Below are 24800 nucleotides of genomic sequence, written 5' to 3' on the forward strand. Positions count from 1 at the left end.
ATCTGTTGGAGACAAACACTACATTCAACACTGGCAATATCAGTGAGGACATGGCCCTTGTCTATTTTTGCACCACATAGCCATAAACCTGGCAGTAGTTCATGTTGCAGATAATCTATCCAGGGGCCATGCCAAACATCTTTGTTTGAACAGTTTTCTCACTGTTTACTTGAAACTGCTCGCCAGAGATCCTAAACAGATTTTGGTTAGAGAAGTCCGAGTGTTTCGGACTGACATCCTGCGATGATCGATTCCACATCATGCCATGACATCACACAGCAGGGGCCCCCCTGAGGTCAACGAAAAGTGACTCAGCCATCGGGATCTCGCCAATTACATGAGCGTGCCGGCCAAAAAGGGAAATGCGCACAAGTGCGTAAAGTCTCTTCCCAAGAGCCGAACGTCTTTTGGTGTTTTAACCATCCGCCCATGAAGCTGAATATAACAATCTAAGAATTCTACTAAGCCACAAAACTCTGTCTCAAAGCACCCCATCTGCATTTGGCTCTCATCCACATATAATCCCATGATCATACTTCATATCTTCATATCCCTATTCCCTCATCTTCCAAAAAGGCTAGAACTCGGAGACTCTGCTCTGCTGCAGTCAGTAATTTAAATGATTGCTCAGAAAGCGTGTCAATATGCACATCCTGTTTCTAGGGGCCATTTGGTGCCAAAATGGCGGTCATCCCGGGTTGATTTACAGGCCTATGTGGTATCAGCATCTAAATATATACACACTCACACTGCAATCAATCTGCCATCCCTGTCTCCCAGAGATAAGTTGGGATGGTAAAAGCTTTAAAAATGTTCTCCCCGCAAATCAATTACGCCATGGCTGAGTCATGGTGACCTCGCATGGGGATGCAGCCAAAGTAGCTGTCACACAGCCAGACTCTTAACACTTTAATAATGATTAAAAAAAAGTAATAATCACACTGTGCAAAAGTTAACCAGAGGTGGGGGGGTGTAAGGTGTTTTCGGACAGTATGTTGAGACAGTTTTTGACCCTGCTGCTAGAGGTCATGTACTAGAGCCGTATTACTCCTTTGGATGAGGTGTTGTCGAACCAGGAAAGACCGGCACAGAACATACAGAGATGATGTGATGAAAATATGTTCTGTAAATTCAATGCAGATATGTTCATTTCTAATTTCTAATCTATGAACAGCTTCAGTCCTAACATATAAAGCCTGTTGTGCATGGCAAAGTTAGAGCACCTGTTTCCCTGAACCTAACTCCAGCAAGATGAATAACACTAAATCATACACATCAACAACATGATTATCTACCTGCCAGCCAACAGCAGCGGGTAACATCGTCTGTGGGTTAAACCAACTGAAGGTTCCTTGCCGTGTCATTCTCACTTTGTGTCTCAGTCTCTATAGAGGGTGTTCTAGTACATTTTAAATAACCAGGAAAATAAACTTTTTAAAATCACTTCAAAATTCAGGGGGAACACTGTTCACCAAGGATAAGCCTCTTAAATGATAATTGACACATCTTGCCTTTCTTGCTATCTTACCTTTTACGGTACAGTAAAACACACTTTGCTCATCAGAAATACGTATTTATTGTGCAATTGAAAAGACATGACAATTCTAACAAGACACATCTGATAATGCCTTTCCTCTGGACATCTATAGCCATGCCAAAGCCAAGCTTTATTTACCAAACGCCAAGCTCAATACAATTTTGACCTCTGACTGCTTGGATGTTTTTGTGAGGTGGGGGTGTAGGGGGGGGGGGGGGGGGGGGGGCAAAGGCTGGTATCCTCTAAAAGCTCTTCTGAGGGAAAAGGCATTATATTAAAACCAGTGGTAATGCCTTGCACTGAGATTCACCCCGCTCTGAGGGCAGACACTGAGGCTGAGAGTAAGCTCTGTATTTGTGGGTGCATGAGGTCAGAAAAGTGTTTATAAAACTGCTTGAAAACCAAACAATGGAACATGGTCCAACAACCATGAGCTGAAGTGTCCGAGAGTTGTTCCTCTCAGTGCCTCAGAGGCAGACATGGAGAGAACTGTGGTGCTGAAGCTCTAGCCGTAAAACCCAGGGTGAATCCGCCTAAAACCCGACTATAAACATTCTTAATACCCATAAAAGCTCAACATAAATCAAGAGAGGCGTAAATCATAAAAAGAGGAAGAAAAGAGGGTCATTCAAAGACAGCTGAGGCTACCATAATCCATCTTGGCAAAACAAATAATGAGGATGAAGAAAAAATAAACAACATGTAATCTTTACTGCGGCCGTTAAATGTTTATAAGAAATGTACCACTGTGGCTCTCGGTGGCTGCATGGAAACCAGAGAAAGAGAGAGAGTGAAAGAGGGGAAGGGATTTGAGGATTTGGTAACTCACTCCGTCTCTGCCTCTGTCCCTTTGAGAGCTTGAGGCCGCTGTCGCTGTGACCCATGGATCCGAGAAAGACCATCGCCAGAGCCACCAGTCCCAGCTGCATAGTCCCTGGTGCTGACCGGCCAAGCGGGGTCCCCCCTGCAGGCAGACGGATAAGGCGGGGGGCCCCTTCCACTCTGTGACAGGTGGATCACTCTGCTGCTGTTGCTGCTCCTCCCTGCTGCTTCCCTCCCTCCGCTGCTGCTGTCCGCTGGGTCTCTCTCTCTCACTCGCTCTCTCTCTCTGTCTCTCACTGTCTCTCTCTCTCTCTAAGGGCTGCTGTGTCCACAACTCCCTTCAGCGGAGGATTATGCTGCTGCGGCTGCAAATCCAAGCATGCCCGGGGCACAAGCCATAATGGTGGTGTGGGGGGGGGTCGGTTGACGATGTAATGGAGGAGCGATGCGTGGAGTATGAGAGGAGAGGAGAGGTGGAAAAAGGAGGAGAGGAGAGTGTGGCACTCCTGTTGGTTCAACCCATGAAGACTCGGCGGGGCTAGCAGGGGAACAGGCAGCCTGTTGGAGGATCGCCAAGGAGCGTTTGGTGTGAATGAGCACCCGAGCCCAGGAGCATGTGTCTTATTAAAGATGCTCTGAGGAGGCGTTGGGGGAGGGACAGGAGTGGGGCTGCTAAAAAAAGCTGGAGACTCCTACATGTGACAACGCATCTGTCTGTGCCAGGACCTGCTAGAGAGACAGAGACAGAGACAGAGACAGAGACAGAGACAGAGACAGAGACAGACAGACAGACAGACAGACAGACAGACAGACAGACAGACAGACAGACAGACAGACAGACAGACAGACAGAGGAAAATGGGAGTTGGGAAGGGGTGTGTGTGATGGGGAGAGAGAAATAATGAGACATGAGCGCTAAAACACCAAGCCATTAAGTTAGCATGTCAAGAGAAAATCCACCTCTTGGCCAAGACTGAAACAGATACAAAGTTTTGTAACAAGAACGGAAATTATATCAATTCCAACCATGTCAACCAACAGTGAACCAATGATAAGTACTGGAATTCAAAAACAGTAACTTGACTCCTCCGTTCTTTAAACTGCTTTGAGGGAAAATGTATTGAAACATTTCCAAAATACACAGTATTATATCTGATAAGTAAAATACTTGTTTAGGGCAATCAGCGTCCATTTGTCTTTTGACCTGAAATCAAAGCATAAGATAATGCACTTTCATTCCAGATTTAAATGGACCGCAGTCATTTCCAAACTTTGAAATCGATGCAGATTCATTCAAAGTATTAGCAGCTATGGCACAAAGAAACAAAATACCCCAAATAGTTTTGGGTCGTTTGCTACACTTCCAGTTGCCTTTGGAGAAGAGAGTTGATTTGAAAAATCTGTTTGCTCCATTCTTAAAGTAAAATAATGAAAAAACACATAATAGTCCTTCTACAAACACTTGGAATGAACAAGTGGTGCAGAGATCTTCTCAGATAGTGTCAAGCTATATTTACAGCTCTTGCATATACGGAAAACATAAGGCATAGCTTGTCTGGAACAGTACAAACAGGGTCTCCTACCCCAAGGGTGAAACAGCAAAACAGGGCCATATTTGGCTGTTGTACTTATTGTGGCTTGTGAATCATACAGAGTAAGCCTACAAAGACATTTTGAGTTCTTAAAGCCCATAAAAAACTGCCCCTAAATAAAGCAACTTCTCATTCAGAAAACAGCCTATGTGGCATAGACATGAGTCACAGACATGTATTCTACTGTCATAATGTACTACAAAGTGTAAATAGGATCGTTTTGGTCATAGTCAGTCTCGACCAAAACATAGTTTTTTTGTGTGTTTTTTAAACTTGTGTCTGTGACTGCATCACAATGGAAATGAAAGTTGGATTTGTTTCAATCCTGGTCACATGCCGTCAGCTGGCAGCACAATCATCAATTCGGAGTGCAGCTAGCTGCATGGTTGACTTTGGATATCCCTATGGGGCTAGTTAGGGACAATAGGGTAAATTACAAAGTGTACATAGGACAAAATGTAAAAATTCCATATACAAATTAATATACAAATAATGAAAGCATTTAATGAAAAAACAAAAAAGGTGTGCAACATGAAAATATTGTCTCATTTACATTGTGTAATTTATTGTAATTTATTGACGGCCCCTAAATAGCCTCAGAGATAGGCTATTCAAAGTCAAGCCAACTTTGCCACAGTTTCACACCAGCCAACTGAAGCTAATTGTCAAAATAATTGAGCTATCTCTTCCCACCTGCAAACAAACACGAGACATGCACATCAATCCACACCACAAAACCAACTTCAGTCATGGCCGCTAGCATTTCTTAATGAACCAAATCGAAAACGAGGCCAAATCAGGAAGTGCAGACACCATTTAACATTCTATAATGACCTATAATATCCCTAAAACGCACTATAGTGTCCCTAAAGAAAGTTTGAATCAAACCTGCAAGAATCCCAGCTAGATCTTACATTACTCCCACAACCCCGCCAGGCAGTTTAGCCTCCAATTCTGACCCTAATCTCAAGTGGCTGTGCAAAGAATCCAGATAAATTAAAACACAGAGTGTAATCCAGTGAACTCTGTAATTTTTTTTATTACCTTTATTTAACTATGCAAGTCAGTTATGAACAAATTCTTATTTTCAATGACAGCCTAGGAACAGTGGGTTAACTGCCTGTTCAGGGGTAGAACGACAGATTTGTACCTTGTCAGCTCAGGGGTTTGAACTTGCAACCTCCCGGTTACTAGTCCAACGCTCTAACCACTAGGCTACCCTGCCTTAATAAACTAAGGAGGACTGGAATGAAAAATGACAAACCATACATCCATGTGGCATTAATGCAACTGGGTCCTGGACTTCCTGACGGGCCACCCCCAGGTGGTGAGGGTAGGAAACAACATCTCCACCCTGCTGATCCTCAACACTGGGGCCCCACAAGGGTGCGTTCTCAGCCCTTTCCTGTACTCCCTGCTCACCCATGATTGCGTGCCCAGGCACGCCTCCAACTCAATCATCAAGTTTGCAGACGACATTACAGTGGTAGGCTTGATTACCAACAACGAGACGGCCTACAGGGAGGAGGTGAGGGCCCTCGGAGTGTGGTGTCGGGAAAGTAACCTCACACCCAATGTCAACAAAACAAAGGAGCCTCCTAACCACATTGACGGGACAGTAGTGGAGAAGGCGGAAAGTTTTATGTTCCTTGACGTACACATCACGGACAAACTGAAATGGTCCACCCACACAGACAGTGTGGTGAAGAAGGCGCAGCAGCGCCTCTTCAACCTCAGGAGGCTGATGAAATTCAGCTTGTCACCAAAAACACTCACAACCTTTTACAGATGCACAATCGAGAGCATCCTGTCGGGCTGTATCACCGCCTGGTACGGCAACTTCTCCACCCACAACCGTAAGGCTCTCCAGAGGGTAGTTAGGCCTGCACAACGCATCACCGGGGGCAAACTACCTGCCCTCCAGGACACCTACACCACCCGATGTCACAGGAACGCGAAAAAGATCATCAAGGACAACAACCACCCGAGCCACTGCCTGTTCACACCGCTATCATCCAGAAGGCGAGATCGTGTACAGGTGCATCAAACCTGGGACCGAGAGACTGAAAAACAGCTTCTATTTCAATGCCATCAGACTGCTAAACAGCCACCACTAACATTGAGTGGCTGCTGACAACAAACTGACTCATTTCGAGCCACTTTAATAATAAAAATTGGATGTAATAAATGTATCACTAGCCACTTTAAACAATGACACTTTATATAATGTTTACATACCCTACATTACTCATCTCATATGTATATACTGTACGCTGTACCATCTACTGCATCTTGCCTATGTCGTTCGGCCATCGCTCATCCATATATTTTTATGTACATATTCTTATTCATTCCTTTACACTTGTGTGTATAAGGTAGTTGTTGTGAAATTGTTAGATTACTTGTTAGATATTACTGCACGGTCGGAACTAGAAGCACAAGCACTTCGCTACACTCGCATGAACATCTGCTAACCACGTGTATGTGACAAATAACATTGGATTTGATTTGAACTACACGGTAGAACATGAATCCAGATTGATAGCCAGTGTGGCTGAGATCGACCAGACAGCCCCTCCCCAGTGAGCCCATTTGTGTAAAAATGTCTTGCTATTGTAAAACAATATTAATGTGAGCAGGGACAGTATTTAATTAAGGGGTCTCGTCCATCATGATGAATAAGAGTGTCTCTCCGAGGGGAGTCTCTGAGATTAAGGGCCGCTGACTGAGTCCCTCTGTTGCGGCGAGTTAGTATGTGAAGAAGTCACACACACACACAAACACACACATTCATGCTATACACACACACACATCACAACTGCTGCTACCAGACCCTTATTATGATTGCTATATACTGCACAATTTAAATACTTGCTCCCCAATATTGGACTGTAAATTGTGCCCTCTTGTAATTATACTTATGCTAAAATATGTATTATATTCTACTGAGCCATTTACTTTATGTTCATATTCTCATATTTTATTAGTTCTTATTGATGTTGCATTTTCGAGAAGGAACCTGCAAGTAAGGATTTCGTTGGATGGCGTATACCATGTGTATCCTGTACATATGACTAATAAAACGTCAAACTTCAAACACACACACAGTAAAGAAGCTGAAACAGAACAACAACAGGCACACACACTAACACACCACAACAGCACACAGTATGAAGGCAATTGCGCATACTGTGGTCCACATGCATACGGACAAACAGTTTGACACCCTAAATACTCCTTTAGGCAGACCAGCCTTGCCAAGCCATGTCAAAGATCTCAGTTAACCAGCTTAAGGATTTAAAACATTTTTTAAATGATCTCCAAAAACACCCGCACACCCACCCGCACCCGAGCTTTCTCCTCTGCTGCTGCCCGGGTTTATTTGCCTTTTGAGGTGAATATTAGAGACATTTCTTCAACACCTACCCCTATATTTACCGTCAAGAGCCAAAAACGATAAGGTTTGTTAATTGAGAGGGATGCTTGGAGAGCAAGACATGTCCTGGACCAGGGGAATGAACAACCTAGAACAACACGTCCAGACCAGGTGCTGAGCCATTTAAGAGATGTTTCACACCGCACTCCACCTACAACACTTTACTACCCGCCAATGAAGCACACTCTGTCCCATCCATCCGTATCCTACCTTGATATTACGGCGTGGCCACTGATACTCAGATAGAGAGAGAGAAGGGGTGCTAGAGAGGAGAGAGAGAGAGATAACGAGAGAGAGTGCAGCGTGTGAGAGAGCGAGAGAGATATGAGGACGAAAGATGGTTGAAAATGCGTAGAGTGATAAGACAGTAAAACAGATGAGGAGCAAGATGGACACAAAACACACAACATGACAACATGAGAGTCATCCTTCCACATTGACAGCTGACCTGTCCTCTGGATATGAGGAACATCTCACTGAGCTACTCTGGGGCCACAGTGCCATTTCTTGACAGTTTTCTATGTGCTCTGTCTCGGTTCCCTCATCCATTAAACAGACACAAGCACTGTGTCCCCTTCTTCACAGCCGGCTCCATTCATCTGAATGGAACTGAACTCCCTCATCAAATAGTCAGGAGATTCAATTGCCCTGCTTTGTAAGTCCTTTTGATGAATCAATTATTAAATCAGGCAGGCTCCAGTGAAAGGGAACTCCCGCCCTCTGGGAATTTTTCGAAACTGACAAAGTGCCACTACACAGAGCTCAGAGTCAGAAACCTAGCCTACCGATGAACCTGTCAAAATAACGTCATCTAGATCTCAGAGGCCTAATTCACTGGCTGATGTGGTAGGAGTAGTACAAGAAAATGTGAGCTCAGTAAAGCAGTAATGGAGTGACACTGTACCATACTCTATTGCATAATGTAAATTAAGTTAATTCAACGACATTCAAGAGACCAAAAGTACATTCAAATAGTCCTGATTATTATGGTTAGCCAAAACCAATGTTCTGATTGTGACTCCCAGAACACTGTACATTTTTGGGGTCCTAAAATCAGACACATACTTATGCTCAGTGTTTGACTTGGACTGAATTAGGTTCAGGAACTCAGCAATACTTTTGAGCTAATAATATTATTCTGTAACAGGTGCAAGAACTCAAGCAATAGAAAATCAGAGGTGCCGGTACTAAGTTCCGGTGATCTCCTGCCTAAATCAAGCACTGCTTATACTGTAGTGTCATTAAGCCAAAACAGCCATCTCCACTGTCAACTTCTATGTAAATAAAACTCCCTAAAAACTGCACCTAAATCCAACAATATTTTAAAAAGCTGTCTTTAGCTCTCTATCATATTTTTCCATTTTAAAGCTGCAATATGTAACTCTTTGGGCTACCCAACCAAATTCACATAGAAATATGAGTTCTAGCTATCATTCTCATTAAAAGCAAGTCTAAGAAGCGGTGGAACTGTTCTATGTGCGTCATTTCTATGCTTCCTGTTCTTAAGTTTCGCTTATGCATCTTTTACTTCAGATAGCTGAAAATACAATAATTTTGGTTACGGAAAATAGATTTCACAGCGGTTTAGATGGTACAATGATCCTGTACACTTGCTTATTTTGTCACATTAACTGGAATTAGGTGAACTATTCGAATTTTACCAACAAGGAAATGGCAGAGAGATTTCTACATAGTGCACCTTTAAACCCAGAACACTAGACACTACTTTATGAGGGAAAGATAACTCTGGCAGTTGCAATCAGCAGCAAGTGTGAGTGAGCCAATGAAAAAGAGCCGAGCAGTAAACAGGCGATAAACACAACCTGTGTTAAAGCACTGAATAAAGTAAGAGTACACACAAGCGTTTCGTTCCACTCCCAAATTTCAGGCCCGGTCCGCCCCACAAGCTGCCTTTGCTTTCCTCTGCTTCCACACAGACACAGGGAAACACCTAAAAACTGTGGCAGCCTACAGAGCCTGCTCTGGTGCTACTTATGGACTCCAACACACCTCCTATTTTTGTAATATAATGAAATTACTGCTAGGTGGTGCCTGCCACATAGGCACCGAATGGAGAGATTGGCTCCAGTGTAAGGGCTTTTAACTGAGCCTTTTTTATTTTCTTTGGATTCAGATCCAGATTATTTGGTTCAACAACTGCAGGCAGCGAAGAAACAGGGAGGTTATGTGCACTTTCACCCAGGCATACAGTACATCAATGTTTGATTTACTTTTATTTTATTATACTCCCATCTCTGCCTCCGAGCTGTAAGCTCCAGTCGCATTAGCCAAACCCGCCCACAGGTCGATGGTAGGGGAGACAAACACAATGGCCAGCTGCCTTCGAGACAACAGTCCAGCATAAACAGAGAGAGAGAGAGAGAGAGAGAGAGAGAGAGAGAGAGAGAGAGAGAGAGAGAGAGAGAGAGAGAGAGAGAAAGTCCACTGTTTGCTAATGATCTGGTGCTTCTGTCCCCAACCAAGCGGGGCCGCAGCAGCACATAGAAGCTCTACACAGATTCTGTCAGACCTGGCCCCTGACAGTAAATCTCAGTAAGATAAAAATAATGGTGTTCCAAAAAAGGTCCACTTGCCAGGACAACAAATACACATTCCATCTAGACAACGTTGCCATAGAACACACAAAATAATATACTTACCTTGATCTAAACATTAGCACCACAGGTAACTTCCACAAACATGTGAACGATCTGAAACACCAGGCAAGAAGGGCCTTCTACACCACACCATCAAAACTAACATAACATTTGAATTAGGCCAATACCCGCTAATTATCAAAATCCAGAAAAGAGCTGTTACATTCTACAACCACCTAAAAGGAAGCGATTCCCAAACCTTCCATAACAAAGCCATCACCTACAGAGAGATGAACCTAGAGAAGTGTCTCCCAAGCAAGCTGGTACTGTTCACAAATACAAACAGACCCCACAGAGCCCCAGGACAGCAACACAATTAGACCCAACCGAACCATGAAAAATAAAACATTTTAATTACTTGACACATTGGAAAGAATTGACCAAAAAGCAAAGCAAACTGGAATGCTATTTGGACCTAAACAGAGAGTACAAAGTGGCAGAATAGCTGACCACTGTGACTGACCCAAAATTGAGGAAAGCATTGACTATGTACAGACTCAGTGAGCATAGCCTTGCTATTGAGAGAAGCTGCCATTGGCAGACCTGGCATTCAAGAGAAGACATGCAATGTGCACACTGCCCACAAAATGAGGTGGAAACTTCCTAACCTCCTGTCAAATGTATGGCCATATTAGAGACACATACAGTGCCTTCGGAAAGTATTCAGACGCCTTGACTTTATCAACATTTTGTTACATTACAGCCTTATTCTAAAATTGATTTAAAAAACAATTTCCTCAGCAATCTACCCATAATGCCCCATAATGACAAAGTGAAACAGGTTTTTAGCAAATTTATTAAAAACAAAAAACAGAAATACGTTACTTACGTAAGTATTCAGACACTTTGCTATGAGACTTGAAATTGAGCTCAGGTGCATCCTGTTTCCATTTATCATACTTGAGATGTTTATACAACTTGAAGTCCACCTGTGGTAAATTCAATTGATTGGACATGATTTGGAAAGGCACACACCTCTCTATATAAGGTCCCACAGTTGACAGTGTATGTCAGAGCAAAAACCAAGCCATGAGGTCGAAGGAATAGTCCGTAGAGCTCTGAGACAGAATTGAAAGAGTTACACGTGGGATAAACAAAAGTACAGTCAATAACACAATAGAAAAATCTATATACAGTGTGTGCAAATGGAGTAAGGAGGTAAGGAAATAAATAGGCCATAGTAGCGAAGTAATTACAATTTAGAAAATTAACACTAGAGTGATAGATGTGCAGATGATGTGCAAGTAGAAATACTTGTGTGCAAAAGAGCAACAAAAAAAGTTAATAAAAACAATATGAGGATGAAGTAGGTAGTTGTATGGGCTATTTACAGATGAGCTGTGTACAGGTGCAGCGATCGGTAAGCTGCTCAGATAGCTGATGCTTAAAGTTAGTGAGGGAGATATAAGTCTCCAACTTCAGCGATATTTGCAATTGGTTAAAGTCATTGGCAGCAGAGAACTGGAAGGAAAGGAGGCCAAGGTAGGTGTTGGCTTTGGGGATGACCAGTGAGATATACCTGCTGGAGCGTGTGCTACGGGTGTGGGTTGATATGGTGACCAGTGAACTGAGATAAGGTGGAGCTTTACCTAGCAAAGACTTATAGATGACCTGGAGCCAGTGTGTTTGGCGATGAATATCTAGCAAGGGCCAGCCAACGAGAGCATAGAGGTCACAGTGGTGGGTGGTATGTGGGGCTTTGGTGACAAAACGTGGAAATTATATGTTTACTTGCTTTGGCAATGTAAACATATGTTTCCCATGCCAGAAAATCCCTTTTAAATTAATTTAGAGAGTGAGTGAGTGAGTGAGTGAGTGAGTGAGTGAGTGAGTGAGTGAGTGAGTGAGTGAGTGTGGAGAGTAGTTAGAAAGTAAGAGAGGGAGAGAAGCAATGATAGTGAGGATATACAGTTGAAGTCGGAAGTTTACATACACCTTAGCCAAATACATTTAAACTCAGTTTTTCACAATTCTTGACATTTAATCCTAGTAAAAATGCCCTGTTTTAGGTCAGTTAGGATAACCACTTTATTTTAAGAATGTTAAATGTCAGAATAATAGTAGAGAGAATTATTTATTTAAGCTTTTATTTATTTCATCCCAGTGGGTCAGAAGTTTACATACACTCAATTAGTATTTGGTAGCATTGCCTTGAAATTGTTTAACTTGCGTCAAACATTTTGGGTAGCCTTCCACAAGCTTCCCAAAATAAATTGGGTGAATTTTGGCCAATTCCTCCTGACAGAGCTGGTGTAACAGGTTTGTGGTCAGGTTTGTAAGGCCTCCTTGCTCGCACACACTTTTTCTGTTCTGCCCACACATTTTCTGTAGGATTGAGGTCAGGGCTTTGTGATGACCACTCCAATACCTTGACTTTGTTGTCCTTAAGGCATTTTGCTTCAACTTTGGAAGTATGCTTGGGGTCATTGTCTATTTGGAAGACCCATTTGTGACCAAGCTTTAACTTCCTGACTGATGTCTTGAGATGTTGCTTCAATATATTCATATAATTTTCCTCCCTCATGATGCCATCTATTTTGTGAAGTGCACCAGTCCCTCCTGCAGCAAAGCACCCCCACAACATGATGCTGCCACCCCCGTGCTTCACAGTTGGGATGGTGTTCTTCGGCTTGCCAGCATCCCCCTTTTTCCTCCAAACATAATGATGGTCATTATGGCCAAACAGTTCTATTTTTGTTTCATCAGATCAGAGGACATTTCTCCAAAAAATACGATCTTTGTCCTCATGTGCAGTTGCAAACCGTAGTCTGGCTTTTTTATGGCAGTTTTGGAGCAGTGGCTTCTTCCTAGCTGAGCGGCCTTTCAGGTTATGTCAATATAGGACTCGTTTTACTGTGGATATAGATACTTTTGTACCTGTTTCCTCCAGCATCTTCGCAAGGTCCTTTGCTGTTGTTTTGGGAATGATTTGCCCTTTTCGCACCAAAGTATGTTAATCTCTAGGAGACAGAACGCGTCTCCTTCCTGAGCGGCATGACGGCTGCGTGGTCCCATGGTATTTATACTTGCGTACTATTGTTTGTACAGATGAACATGGTACCTTCAGGTGTTTAAAAATTGCCAGCAAGACTTGTGGAGGTCTTGGCTGATTTCTTTTGATTTTCCCATGATGTCAAGCAAAGAGGAACTGAGTTTGAAGGTAGGCCTTGAAATACATCCACAGGTACACCTCCAATTACCTCAAATGGTGTCAATTAGCCTATCAGAAGCTTCTAAAGCCATTACATAATTTTCTGGAATTTTCCAAGCTATTTAAAGGCACAGTCAATTTAGTGTATGTAAACTTCTAACCCACTGTAATTGTGATAGAGTGAATTATAAGTGAAATAATCTGTCTGTACACAATTGTTGGAAAAATTGCTTGTGTCATGCACAAAGTAGATGTCTTAACTGACTTGCCAAAACTATAATTTGTTAACAAGAAATTTTTGGAGTGGTTGAAAAACGAGTTTTAATGACTCCAACCTAAGTGTATGTAACATTCTGACTTCAACTGTAGGTGGTAGGAAAGCGTTATCAGTAGTCACTCTCCTTCATGTTCTAGACCCGAAAGACTGCTCAGCACCATCAACACTCTCTAATCTAAAGCAGCAGGTAGTAGTAGCACCATGCAGGGCATTTGCATGTGCACGTGTGCTGAAAAACACCTGGCTCTGCCACTGGAATGCTTCAGGAGCCTCCACAGCCCATTTGGGTAATCACTTCCTGTACAGGGAAAGCTGGGTAAAATGTGCTACAGATGTTGACTATAACACTACAGGACTGCCTGCTCTGTACAGTACAGTAGATCTCTCTCCTTCCTTCCTTCCTTACTTCCTCCTCCAACTCCTTGTCTGGTAGCTCCCACTGAGATCTACAAGGAGGAGAATTCCTCTGTGTTACCAGCACCACCCTGCCCTTTCAAACGCACTCATAGTCTATGGGGCGCCAGCAGTCAGGGTTAGCTGCACTGTGTGTCTGCATGCTGCACATGCTAGCACACCATGCTGACTTTCAGCTGCCTACAATGGTCTTCTGAGGAGAAAAGAAAATCTATTGGAGATCTCCACCTGCCCCAGTCCACTCCAGCATCTCTCTCTACCATAATCTCAGTCTCCAATTGTCTGTCTCCCACCTTTCCTATCACTCTCTCTTTGAAGCGGAACTCAAGGGGTCAGTGTTTATGTAAGACTGGTGGAGAAGCAGACAGAGACAGACAGATACAGAAAAACGGAGAGAAAGAAAGAGAGGGAGAATGAGGAGAGCAAGAAGGAGAGAGGGAGATAAAAGAGGCCAGTGCTGTTTTAATTAACTGCCAAATTGCTGCTGCCACATCGGAGTGCCAAAATAAATGCTCAATTTCTGCGCACTCTATTCCCTAAATATGCTTGAATAGCGACCAGCAGAACCAAAAGCATGCCTCCATACAATCAGGGCACCCCTAATGGATACAAACGGAGGCATTTAGGATGTCTCAAATTTCAGATTTCTTTCCAGAAAAAGTGAGAAATCTATTTTATTAAACATCATGAGGTTCCTCATGCACATAGGTTACTGAAAATTAGATGATTCCTCTTTCGAAAATGCATTTTTGAGTGTTAATAACATAAAATATATTGTTCAGACAAACACTATTTTTCCTTACACCTGACCTGGTTCTACATAATAACGGCAAACAAAATAAAACAAGATCAAATTCAATGTCACTGACATTTAAAAAGTTGAATACTAAAATGATTGCCATAATGAAAAAAAACATAATAATAATAACACTTCAAAAATACTTTCATTTTGACATTTAAATGAGGGTTGTTTATTAGAGGAAGGCCTATTATTCATCATTAATTAAAAGCTAATTAAGCCATAGTAAGCTAATAGGCTAGCCTAATAAATATGTAATTTAGATGATGATATAATTGATTTCCCATATTACTTAGAGATCCCATAATATTTCCCATAATTACAGAGATCTAAACTATTCCAAAATGCATTATCAGTATCCAGTCATACAGAATACACAGCGGAATAACATCTTGGAATATTCCACCTACCTGTGCATTGCGAACCTCTTATGGTGAGATCCAGTGAGGTGTCGGGTCTCAATTTCCTATTTTATAAGGGAAAATTCGTAACTTGTTTGGTTTCAAAGAACTCCTCCTACATGACACCTCCACATGAGATGGGAAAGAGATCCATCATCATTATAGAGAGACAAATCATTCCCTTTGTTGTATTTTATCAGTTGGCAATTTATGTTGCCATCAAACATTTGGACTCTCCATGTGCATTATTTATGGCAATTCAAAAATCTGCAACTCATTTCAAATAAAATGAGAAAGTAATCTTTCAAATGCAATCCACTGAAAAATGTTTGTATGTATTTTGCTATTTCTTTCAGTCAGCGCAGTTATTTATAAGAAGGCTCTTGATAGTAAGTCACTCTCTTAATGCAATTTCCACATAAATCCACTTTTAAGCGTCGGAAACCTTCCAACTCAGACAAGTCAGTCATAATCCTGGGTTATTTGCGTCCAACCCCATCTATTGCCGGAGTCTCCGCATGCATGAAGTTGAGTTGGCCCCACCCCTCAAACTCACAGACTGCGAGACTAAAAACCAGAGGTGGAACTCAATTGGAGTGTACTGTTTGTTAATGTCATCAAATCTTGGAAAATCCCATTAGTGCTAATCTGTGTTGTAATGAAGCACGAAAAAAATATCCGTAATGTTCGGCCATCAAGCCTTGCCCAGCTGGATTGGTTTACGTTTAAAGTGAGACATTTAAATTAGGCATATTCCGACAACCGATTGGATACAATCTTATTTTACGGGCCAAACGAATTTTATAACGATAATATTTTCATTCCTAAAAATATAATATATTTTGACTTTACTTTTAAATACATAGTCCTTAGTGGCTGTGCACAGGCCTAGTCATTTTTACTGACAACTAGACCTACACTAATAAGACTATTGAATACATTTGATCATTTATATATCTCCTAGACGTCTGTTTTCTGCCAGCGCGTCAAGGTGCAGTTTTGGCGCAGGGTAAGAACGGTGCAAAAAATGCAAAAGAAATGTAGACTATGCCCAAATCGAAATCACCATTCAAATGTTGAGTTAGCTGTTCGTTTATTTTTTCTAATGTTCTTTTTTTAGACTTGGCCATATTTGTGGTTTCTTTTTTAGAATTGGCCATATTTGTGGTAGGCTAATATTAACTGCCAATTTGAATTGTTAAATGAAATAGTATTGACTTGAGGTAACAACGTTTGGTTACTAGCTAGGCTATGCCATTACCATGCTATCATCCTAGAGTACATACTGGATGAATTTGAGGGGCAACGTTTTCTACTCATAGCCAAAGGCTATACAGGATACAAAAGTTGTAATTTACCAAAAGTGCTACCTTTCTCTTATTATCTAGGATAGTAGCCAAAATATATCGTCCATGGTAGTTGTGCATCTGTCATTTTATTTGCAGTGGCTGATAACACTTAACTGTCCTTGACAGGTGCTTGCCACGAGAACTGGGCGTTTTGGCGCCATGTGCGAACAAGGTGAAAAATGCCAAGCTAATCTAAGTATGTTTGATTCTTTTGAAGTGTCCAGTTTTGCTAAAGTAATATTGATTGCCAACAGTGTTGGAAAAAGTACCCAATTGTCATACGTGAGTAAAAGTAAAGATACCTTAATAGAAAATGACTAGTAAAAGTGAAAGTCACCCAGTATAATACTACTTGAGTAAAACAAGTACTTGAGTCTAAAAGTATTAGGTTTTAAATATACTTAAGTATCAAAAGTAAATGTAATTGCCAACATATACTTAACTATCAAAAGTAAAATTATAAATCATTTCACATTCCTTATATTAAGCAAACCAGATGGCACGATATTCTTGTTTTATTTCATTTAAGGATAGCCAGGGGCACACTCCAACACTCAGACGTTATTTACATACTAAGCGTTTGTGTTCACGGAGTCTGCCAGATCAGAGGTAGTAGGGATGACCAGGGACCTTCTCTTGATAAGTGTGTGAATTTGACAAATTTCTTGTCTTGAAATGTAACGAGTACTTTTGGGTGTCAGAAAAAATGTATGGAGTAAAAAGTACATTATTTTCTTTAGGAATGTAGTGGAGTAAAAGTAAAAGTAGTCAAACATATAAATAGTAAAGTAAGGTACAGATGCCACAAAAAAACGACTTAAGTAGTACCTTAAAGTATTTTTACGTAAGTACTTTACACCACTGATTGCCAATCATTATTTTAAAAGAACTGTCCTTGTCTTCAGGTAGAAAAGAAAGGCAATGAGAAGGATGGAAGAAACTGTTACATGGGCATGACTCGGACATACAGTATGACTTCGAAGAGCAAGGTTAGTTCATTTGTCTCAATTGATAGCCTGTCTGTGATTAGGAGTCCCATAGTGCGGCACACAATTGGCACAGCGTCGTCCGGGTTTGGCCGGTTCAGGCCATCGTTGTAAATAAGAATTTGTTCTTAACTGACTTGCCTAGTTAAATAAATAAGTAAAATAAAATACAATTCAAATTATATGCCCTCTATAATATGGTATAAAAGTACTACCTTTTCTAATGTTCAATAACTTATTTAAAACCACCTGTTTTGCATAAGATTATAGAACTGTGACAGAAGGGGCATTATTAAATGTAGGCTATGCTGTGTAGACTAGTAGGGAAAGTGGTCCTGGAGTCATGGCAAGTTGTTGAATAAGCCAATGAGTTCCCAAAATGTTGCACTTATTGCCATGAACAATAATCTATCCAGTCAGAGAGCAAAATAAACACAATTTCAACAGAAAAGTTGCAAATATTATATCTACCTCTAAAACCCTGGGACTTTTTCAACTAATATGGTGTACTTCGGTCATGTATCTCTTAACGCTCCCCACATATTTCCTTCCTACCACCTCTCCATTTAACAGAGGGGCAAGGTTGAGAGTGCGTGCTATTCACTAATAAGGAGCAGGAAAGTTTTCTAATGAGTTTTGGCCCACCAATCAACCTAAAAGAGATTATGTATGATTTACACCAGAACTGGCCTCATATAAACCAATCTTGCATGACATGGAATGATCATGTTTAAAGTGTTGTTTAGTAATAGGAAACTCATAGTTCCATCAATCTCTCTCACTCTCTCTCTTTCCCAATGATGAATAATAGTTAGCACACTTGTTTCTCTTGCTTAAGTGTTGCAGAATGTTTAGATACCCATCAAATCAATCAGAGTATTTGTCCCAATAGATTAAGAGGATGAGAGTGAGAGAAGATAGAGAGAAATGACAAGCGAAGAAGAAATGACAAGCTTAATAAGCTTCGGCACTGACAGTATACATTGTGTAGAAAACATTAAGAACACCTTCCAAATATTGAGTTGCCCTCCCTACCCCCATGTTGACTCCAATGCTTCCCACAGTTGTGTTAAGTTGGCTGGATGTCCTTTGGGTGGTGGACCATTCTTGATAAACATGGGTAACTGTTGAGCGTGAAAAACCCAGCAGCGTTGCAGCAGTTCTTGACACAAACCAATGTGTCTGGCACTTACTGTACTACTATACCACGTTCAAAGGCACTTAAATATTTTGTCTTGCCCATTCACCCTCTGAATGGCACATACACAATCCATGTCTCAATTGTCTCAAGGCTTAAAAATTATTCTTTAACCTGTCTCCTCCCCTTCATCTACAACAGTGGTTCCCAAACGTTTTATAGACCCGTATGTATCCATTCAAACATTCAACCTCCAGCTGCGTACCCCCACTAGCACCAGGGTCAGCGCACTCTCAAATGTTGTTTTTTGCCATCATTGTAAGCCTGCCACACACACACACAATACAATACATTTCTTAAACATAAGAATGAGTGTGAGTTTTTATCACAACCCGGCTCGTGGGAAGTGACAAAGAGCTTTTATAGGACCAGGGCACAAATAACAATATAATAATAATCAAGACTTTTGCTCTTTATTTAGCCATCTTACATATAAAACCTTATTTGTTCATCAAAAATTGTGAATAACTCTTCACTCTCACATAGGTAAGTGGTTGCAAAGGGCATCAGTGTCTTAACAGCATGATTTTCCAAGGCAAGAAACTGAGTGCAGCCCTATCCAGAATTCTAGCAGTGTTTTCTGATTAAATAACATTTTCACAGAACCACTTCTTGCAATTTCGATGAGGCTCTCTTGTTCAGATATCAGTAAGTGGACTGGAGGCAGGGCATGAAAGGGATAACGAATCTAGTTGTTTGTGTCGTCTGTTTTGTGAAAGTACCTGCATAATTGCGCACCCAGCTCACTCAGGTGCTTCGCTATATCCCATTTGACATTGTCCGTAAGCTTGAGTTCATTTGCACACAAAAAATCATACAATGATGGAAAGACCTTTGTGTTGTCCTTGTTAATGCAGACAGAGAAGAGATCCAAATTCTTAATCATAGCCTAAATTTTGTCCCACACATTGAATATAGTTGCGGAGAGTCCCTGTAATCCTAGATTCAGATCATTCAGGCGAGAAAAAACATCACCCGGTTAGGCCAGTCGTGTGAGAAACTCGTCATCCTGCAAGCGGTCTGACAAGTGAAAATGATGGTCAGTAAAGACAACTTTAAGCTTGTCTCTCAATTTAAAAAAAAAAACGGGTGAATACTTTGCCCCTTAATAACCAGCGTACTTCTGTATGTTGTAAAAACGATACATGGTCGCTGCCCATATCATTGTATAATGCAGAAAATACACGAGAGTTCAGGGGCCTTGCTTTAACAAAGTTAACGATTTTCACTGTAGTGTTCAAAATGTCTTTCAAGCTGTCAGCCATTCCCTTGGCAGCAAGAGCCTCTTGGTGGATGCTGCAGTGTATCCAAGTGGCGTCGGGAGCAACTGCTTGCACGCGCGTTACCACTCCACTATGTCTCCCTGTCATGGCTTTTGCGCCATCAGTACAGATACCAACACATCTTGATCACCAATGCCCATTTGATGTCACAAAGCTGTCCAGTACTTTAAAATATCCTCTCATGTTGTCCTGATTTCCAGTGGTTTGCAAAAGAGGATGTCTTCCTTATTTGACCCCCCATAAAAGTAACAGACGTACACCAGGAGCTGTGCCAGGCCCGCCACGTCTGTTGACTCATCCAGCTGTAACTCATAGAATTCACTGGCTTGTATGCGAAGCTGTAATTGTTTCAAAACATCTCCTGCCATGTCACTGATGCGTCGTGAAACAATGTTGTTTGATGAAGGAATTGTCTGTATAGTTTTTTTTGTCCTTTTCCCCAGTATTGTCCCAGCCATATACGCGGCAGAAGGAAGAATGAAGTCCTCCACAATAGTATGGGTCTTTATTCTCGCTCAAAAACTCCCATGGATTATTTTTCAAATTGTCATGTTTTGTTTCTAAATTTCTGCGCAAGAGTGAAGGTGAAGGCGAGAGAGTAATGGTTCCTGTGATTGGATGTTAATTATTTGACTAGGCTACCTGTATTTGACATTGTGTTGTTATTTCACTGAACACTAGATGGTTATATTTTATTTTGGGCAGTGAAACGAGGCTACTGTGGCAGAAAAAAAACTCACACAAATGTAATAGCCCCGTTGGAAAATATAAATGTACTGTTTGAAAAATGATTTTATATATATATATATATATTTTAAATGTGAATCACATTTATAATGAGCGTACCCCAGTTTGGGAATACCTGATACAGTGATTGAAGTACATTTGACAGGTAAGATCAATAAGGGATCATAGCTTTCGCCTGGATTCACCTGGTCAGTCTATGTCATGGAAAGAGAAGGTATTCTTAATGTTTTGTACACTCAGTGTATGTTAAATTAACATCAATCTCAACACAGTTTCCATTTCCTCATAATCCAACAGGGGGCCATAAACAGCAATTCCTGGAGATTCTTCAGAGCAGTGATCCTTGTAAACTGTGAATTTTGGGCTAGAGGTTCCCTGTCTCCTCTAGCTCAAACCACAATATGTGAGACAACTTACAGTTTATAAATCGCATTGGTACTATATTCACAAGCATGTGGTGAATTTTTTTAAACTCTTAGTAAAAACTCCAAACTTGTAACACTTGTAACACAGCCAGTCTTACATTCAAAACCTTTCATTGTGTATTCATTTTGTTTGTAGACATCTTTCACCACACAACCATTGATCCAAAATGTAAGTGAGCATTGATCCAAAATATACTGTGAAATATAATGAGTACATTGGTTAATCGCCAAAACACAACATAATCATATCTTCTCAATCTAGTTATTTTAGCAACCAGTTAATCCAATAGCAAAAATTGCCCTTTGAATGTTGTATGCTACAGTACTGTAAATTACAGTACATTACACTGTTTTCACATTTGGCAATAGACTTACACTACCCATTAAAATGGACCCTGGAGGAGGGTGGTACGCTCATAGGGAATGTCTTGAGCATTTGGCATTAGGTTCTCATCGAAATTGCGGTAAATATCCTCATTGTTCATGCACTTGGGGAAAAACCTTTTGGCATGGCGAATCCAAGCCTAACATAGGTCTGGATTGAAATCATTTCATGCCTCATCGATGGCCTGTAGGAGGGTGGTCTGCTCATGGGGATGGTAATCATACATTTTCCACCTGTTTTTTAATCAATCAATACAATCAATCAAATGTATTTATAAAGCCATTTTTACATCAGCAGTTGTCACCAAGTGTTTATACAGAAACCGAGCTTAAAACCCCAGAGAGCAAGCAATCGGATGTAGAATCGTGTATTGTAATTTACAGTATTGTATTACTCTTATGTGTCATAGTGGTCCTGTATGTGGCTCAGTTCATAAGAACATGTCACTAGCAACACCAGAGTTGCGGGTTCGATTCCCACTGGGGTCACATACCAAAATGTGTGGACTGTTGTCACTTTGGATAAATGTCTCTGCTCCATAAATGGTATGTATTACTGTACTGTATTGGCCAATGCAATTTTAGTAAAACATATTTACTGTATATAGGGGATGCATTTCTCGCTTGTTTTGGATGTTCTCAATTATTTGCGTATCGATATTGTATTCTATTGCTATTGTATTACTGCACTGTAGGAGCAAGAAAGAAAAGCATTTAGCTGCACCTGTTTTAACATTTGCTAATCTGTGTACGCAACCAATACATTTTGATTTGATTTGTTACATACAGTACATCTCTGATCTTGTTAATATCAAATGTTTAAAAAATGTACTGTTAAGTATAATCATAATAGTCATCATCATAGTAGTACATTGGAGTATATATCATTTTTTATGTTTCTACTTTACAGGCATACATTTTCATTATGTAGTTCTCCAAATCTGTAGTAGACGAACAAGTTTACATGCAAAATATACAATTCTGTAATAATTTGTACTGTCGCCAAACCCACTGGCTCCAGGTCATCTACAAGTCTTTCCTAGGTAAAGCCCCGCCTTATCTCAGTTCAATGGTCACCATAGCAGCACCCACCCGTAGCACGTGCTCCAGCAGGTATATTTAACTTGTCACCCCCAAAGCCAATTCCTCCTTTGGCCGCCTTTTCTTCCAGTTCTCTGCTGCCAATGACTGGAACGAACTGCAAAAATCACTAAAGCTGGAGACTCATATCTCCCTCACTAACTTTAAGCACCAGCTGTCAGAGCAGCTCACAGATCACTGCACCTGTACATAGCCTATCTGTAAATATCCCATCCAACTACCTCATCCCCATACTGTATTTATTTATTTATCTTGCTCCTTTGCACCTCAGTATCTCTACTTGCACATTCATCTTCTGCACATCTATCACTCCAGTGTTTAATTGCTATATTGTAATTACTTCGCCACCATGGCCTATTTATTGCCTTACCTCCCTTGTCTTACCTCATTTGCACACACTGTATATACACTTTTTCTACTGTATCATTGACTCTATGTTTGTTTATTCCATGTGTAACTCTGTGTTGGTGTATGTGTCAAACTGCTTTGCTTTATCTTGGTCAGGTCGCAGTTGTAAATGAGAACTTGTTCTCAACTAGCCTACCTGGATAAATAAAGGTGAAATTTTAAGCAAAAAAATAAATAAGCATGGAGAGATCCCAACAAGGGGAGCAGTCTTTGAAGAAGGCGAACAGAGGTTATTTATCTTCTTATAAGGCAATTCCAACTCATACAACAGTGCTTGAAAAACGGTCTCAGTTCAAAAATATGATTTTTCCTTTAATACCGTTTTGTATAAGAACTGCACACAGTAATGACTCTTGCAGAAGCAAGCCTGAAGAAAGTTTCATTTTCTCCTCTAGTTTTCCTCAATGGACCAGGCTGTTCTTTTCAGTCAGTTATGAGTAAATTAATAATCTGTGATTGCTGAAATCCACCCCCCAGGTGTTTAATCCAATGCATTCTGAAAAAAGAGTGTAGCAACAGTGGCCATTATTATGTTGAGGAACTTAAGGTTGTCCTACAGCATGAGTTTAATGGCATTCACAGTTTCTGCAAGATAGTAGTGACCCGTCATGTTGTCTGAGAGAAGACTGGAGTTCAAAAGCTGAACTGATGCCAAACAGAATAATTGCTTTATAACCAATAAAAGAGGCCTTGAACAAAAGGTGCATTATGCACAAATCGCGTCGCCATTTCCTGGTCGCTTAACTTCTAATAGTTCACTTAATTTCAGTCAATGTGACAAAACAACCAATGTATAGTGTAAAGAATCATTGCACCATTTAAACCGCTGTGAAATATCTTTTCCATCATCAAAAATATTATATTTTCAGCTGTTTGAAGCTGATGTGAAATTAAATGAAAGGAAATTTAAGAACAGGAAGCCTAGAAAGAAACAGTGCACATTGAACAGATCTATCGCTTCTTAGACTTGCTTCCAAGGAAAACGACAGATCTATAATTCACATTTCTATGTGAATTTGGTCAGGTCGCCAGAAAAGTGACATATTTCAGCTTTAAACAGTAACATCAACATTCTCCCCAAGGACAACTTTAATACAGTAATCTTCCCCACTAGCCATCTCTTTATTAATGTGTCCTGCGCATCATTTCAAGAGGGTAAACACAAAAGTAGATGGACAGGCAGATGGTAGTTTTGCAACATGTCAATGATATAGAAAGTACAGTACCAAATACATTTGGGGTAATCAGTTTGAAATATCAAAAACAGTGAGCATAATCTAATATTCAAAGTGAGCTTTGTTTATTTGTGATTTGTGGCATGTGGTTTGAGTTTGAGGGAGCATCTATGCATGTTTATCCTCAGGCCTCTACTTGGCTTGTCTTCCTTCCCTCACTATATAAACCGTAACGAGCTGAGCTTTAGTTACCAGGGGGATTATCATGTGGTAGGGACAGTATGCACTGTGGTGGCGACCAATGATCGGCCATGTAGTAGATTGATTGTATGTACTGTCTGCCACACATTTGTTTGTGATTTATCTGTTTTGGATGCAGACACTAGTTGAAGATGATGCAAGTCTGTTTGATTGATGGACTAGATATAATAATTACAGTAGCATGTCTTCACAACATGCTGGGCAATTTGTTGGGTTTATAACCCTTTTTATGATTTAAGTGTGATTTTGTTTTTGCTATAGTTTTGACTTGGTACTCAACTTAAGTTGCCTGTAACTACTCAGTTAGTGTATATAGACAGCATGGGGCACCCTCATGTTCTGTTTTACAGCATCATAGCCCAGCTTTATTGTTGTACTTTCTTTACAGTTGTTCTGTT

The 24800-nt window shown here is 40.8% G+C and overlaps 1 protein-coding gene across 2 annotated transcripts in view; it reads right to left on the reverse strand.

Annotated features, from left to right (window-relative positions):
- The window catches only part of rspo1 (R-spondin 1), a 30105-nt gene extending 14520 nt beyond the window's left edge, over positions 1-15585 (reverse strand). Inside the window, exons 1-2 of one of the 2 annotated variants that reach the window (XM_036973744.1) lie at positions 15095-15585; positions 2367-3085 (exon numbers count right to left, since the gene is read on the reverse strand). In XM_036973744.1, the coding sequence (XP_036829639.1) occupies positions 2367-2466 (100 nt within the window). In that variant the 5' untranslated portion in view covers positions 2467-3085; positions 15095-15585. Of the gene's footprint in view, positions 1-2366; positions 3089-15094 lie in introns of both variants that reach the window. The other variant, XM_021595405.2, reaches the window with a different exon arrangement.
- Positions 15586-24800: the final 9215 nt, after the last annotated feature.

The sequence above is a fragment of the Oncorhynchus mykiss genome, chromosome 3 (genome assembly GCF_013265735.2).
Source record: "Oncorhynchus mykiss isolate Arlee chromosome 3, USDA_OmykA_1.1, whole genome shotgun sequence".
NCBI lineage: Eukaryota > Metazoa > Chordata > Actinopteri > Salmoniformes > Salmonidae > Oncorhynchus > Oncorhynchus mykiss.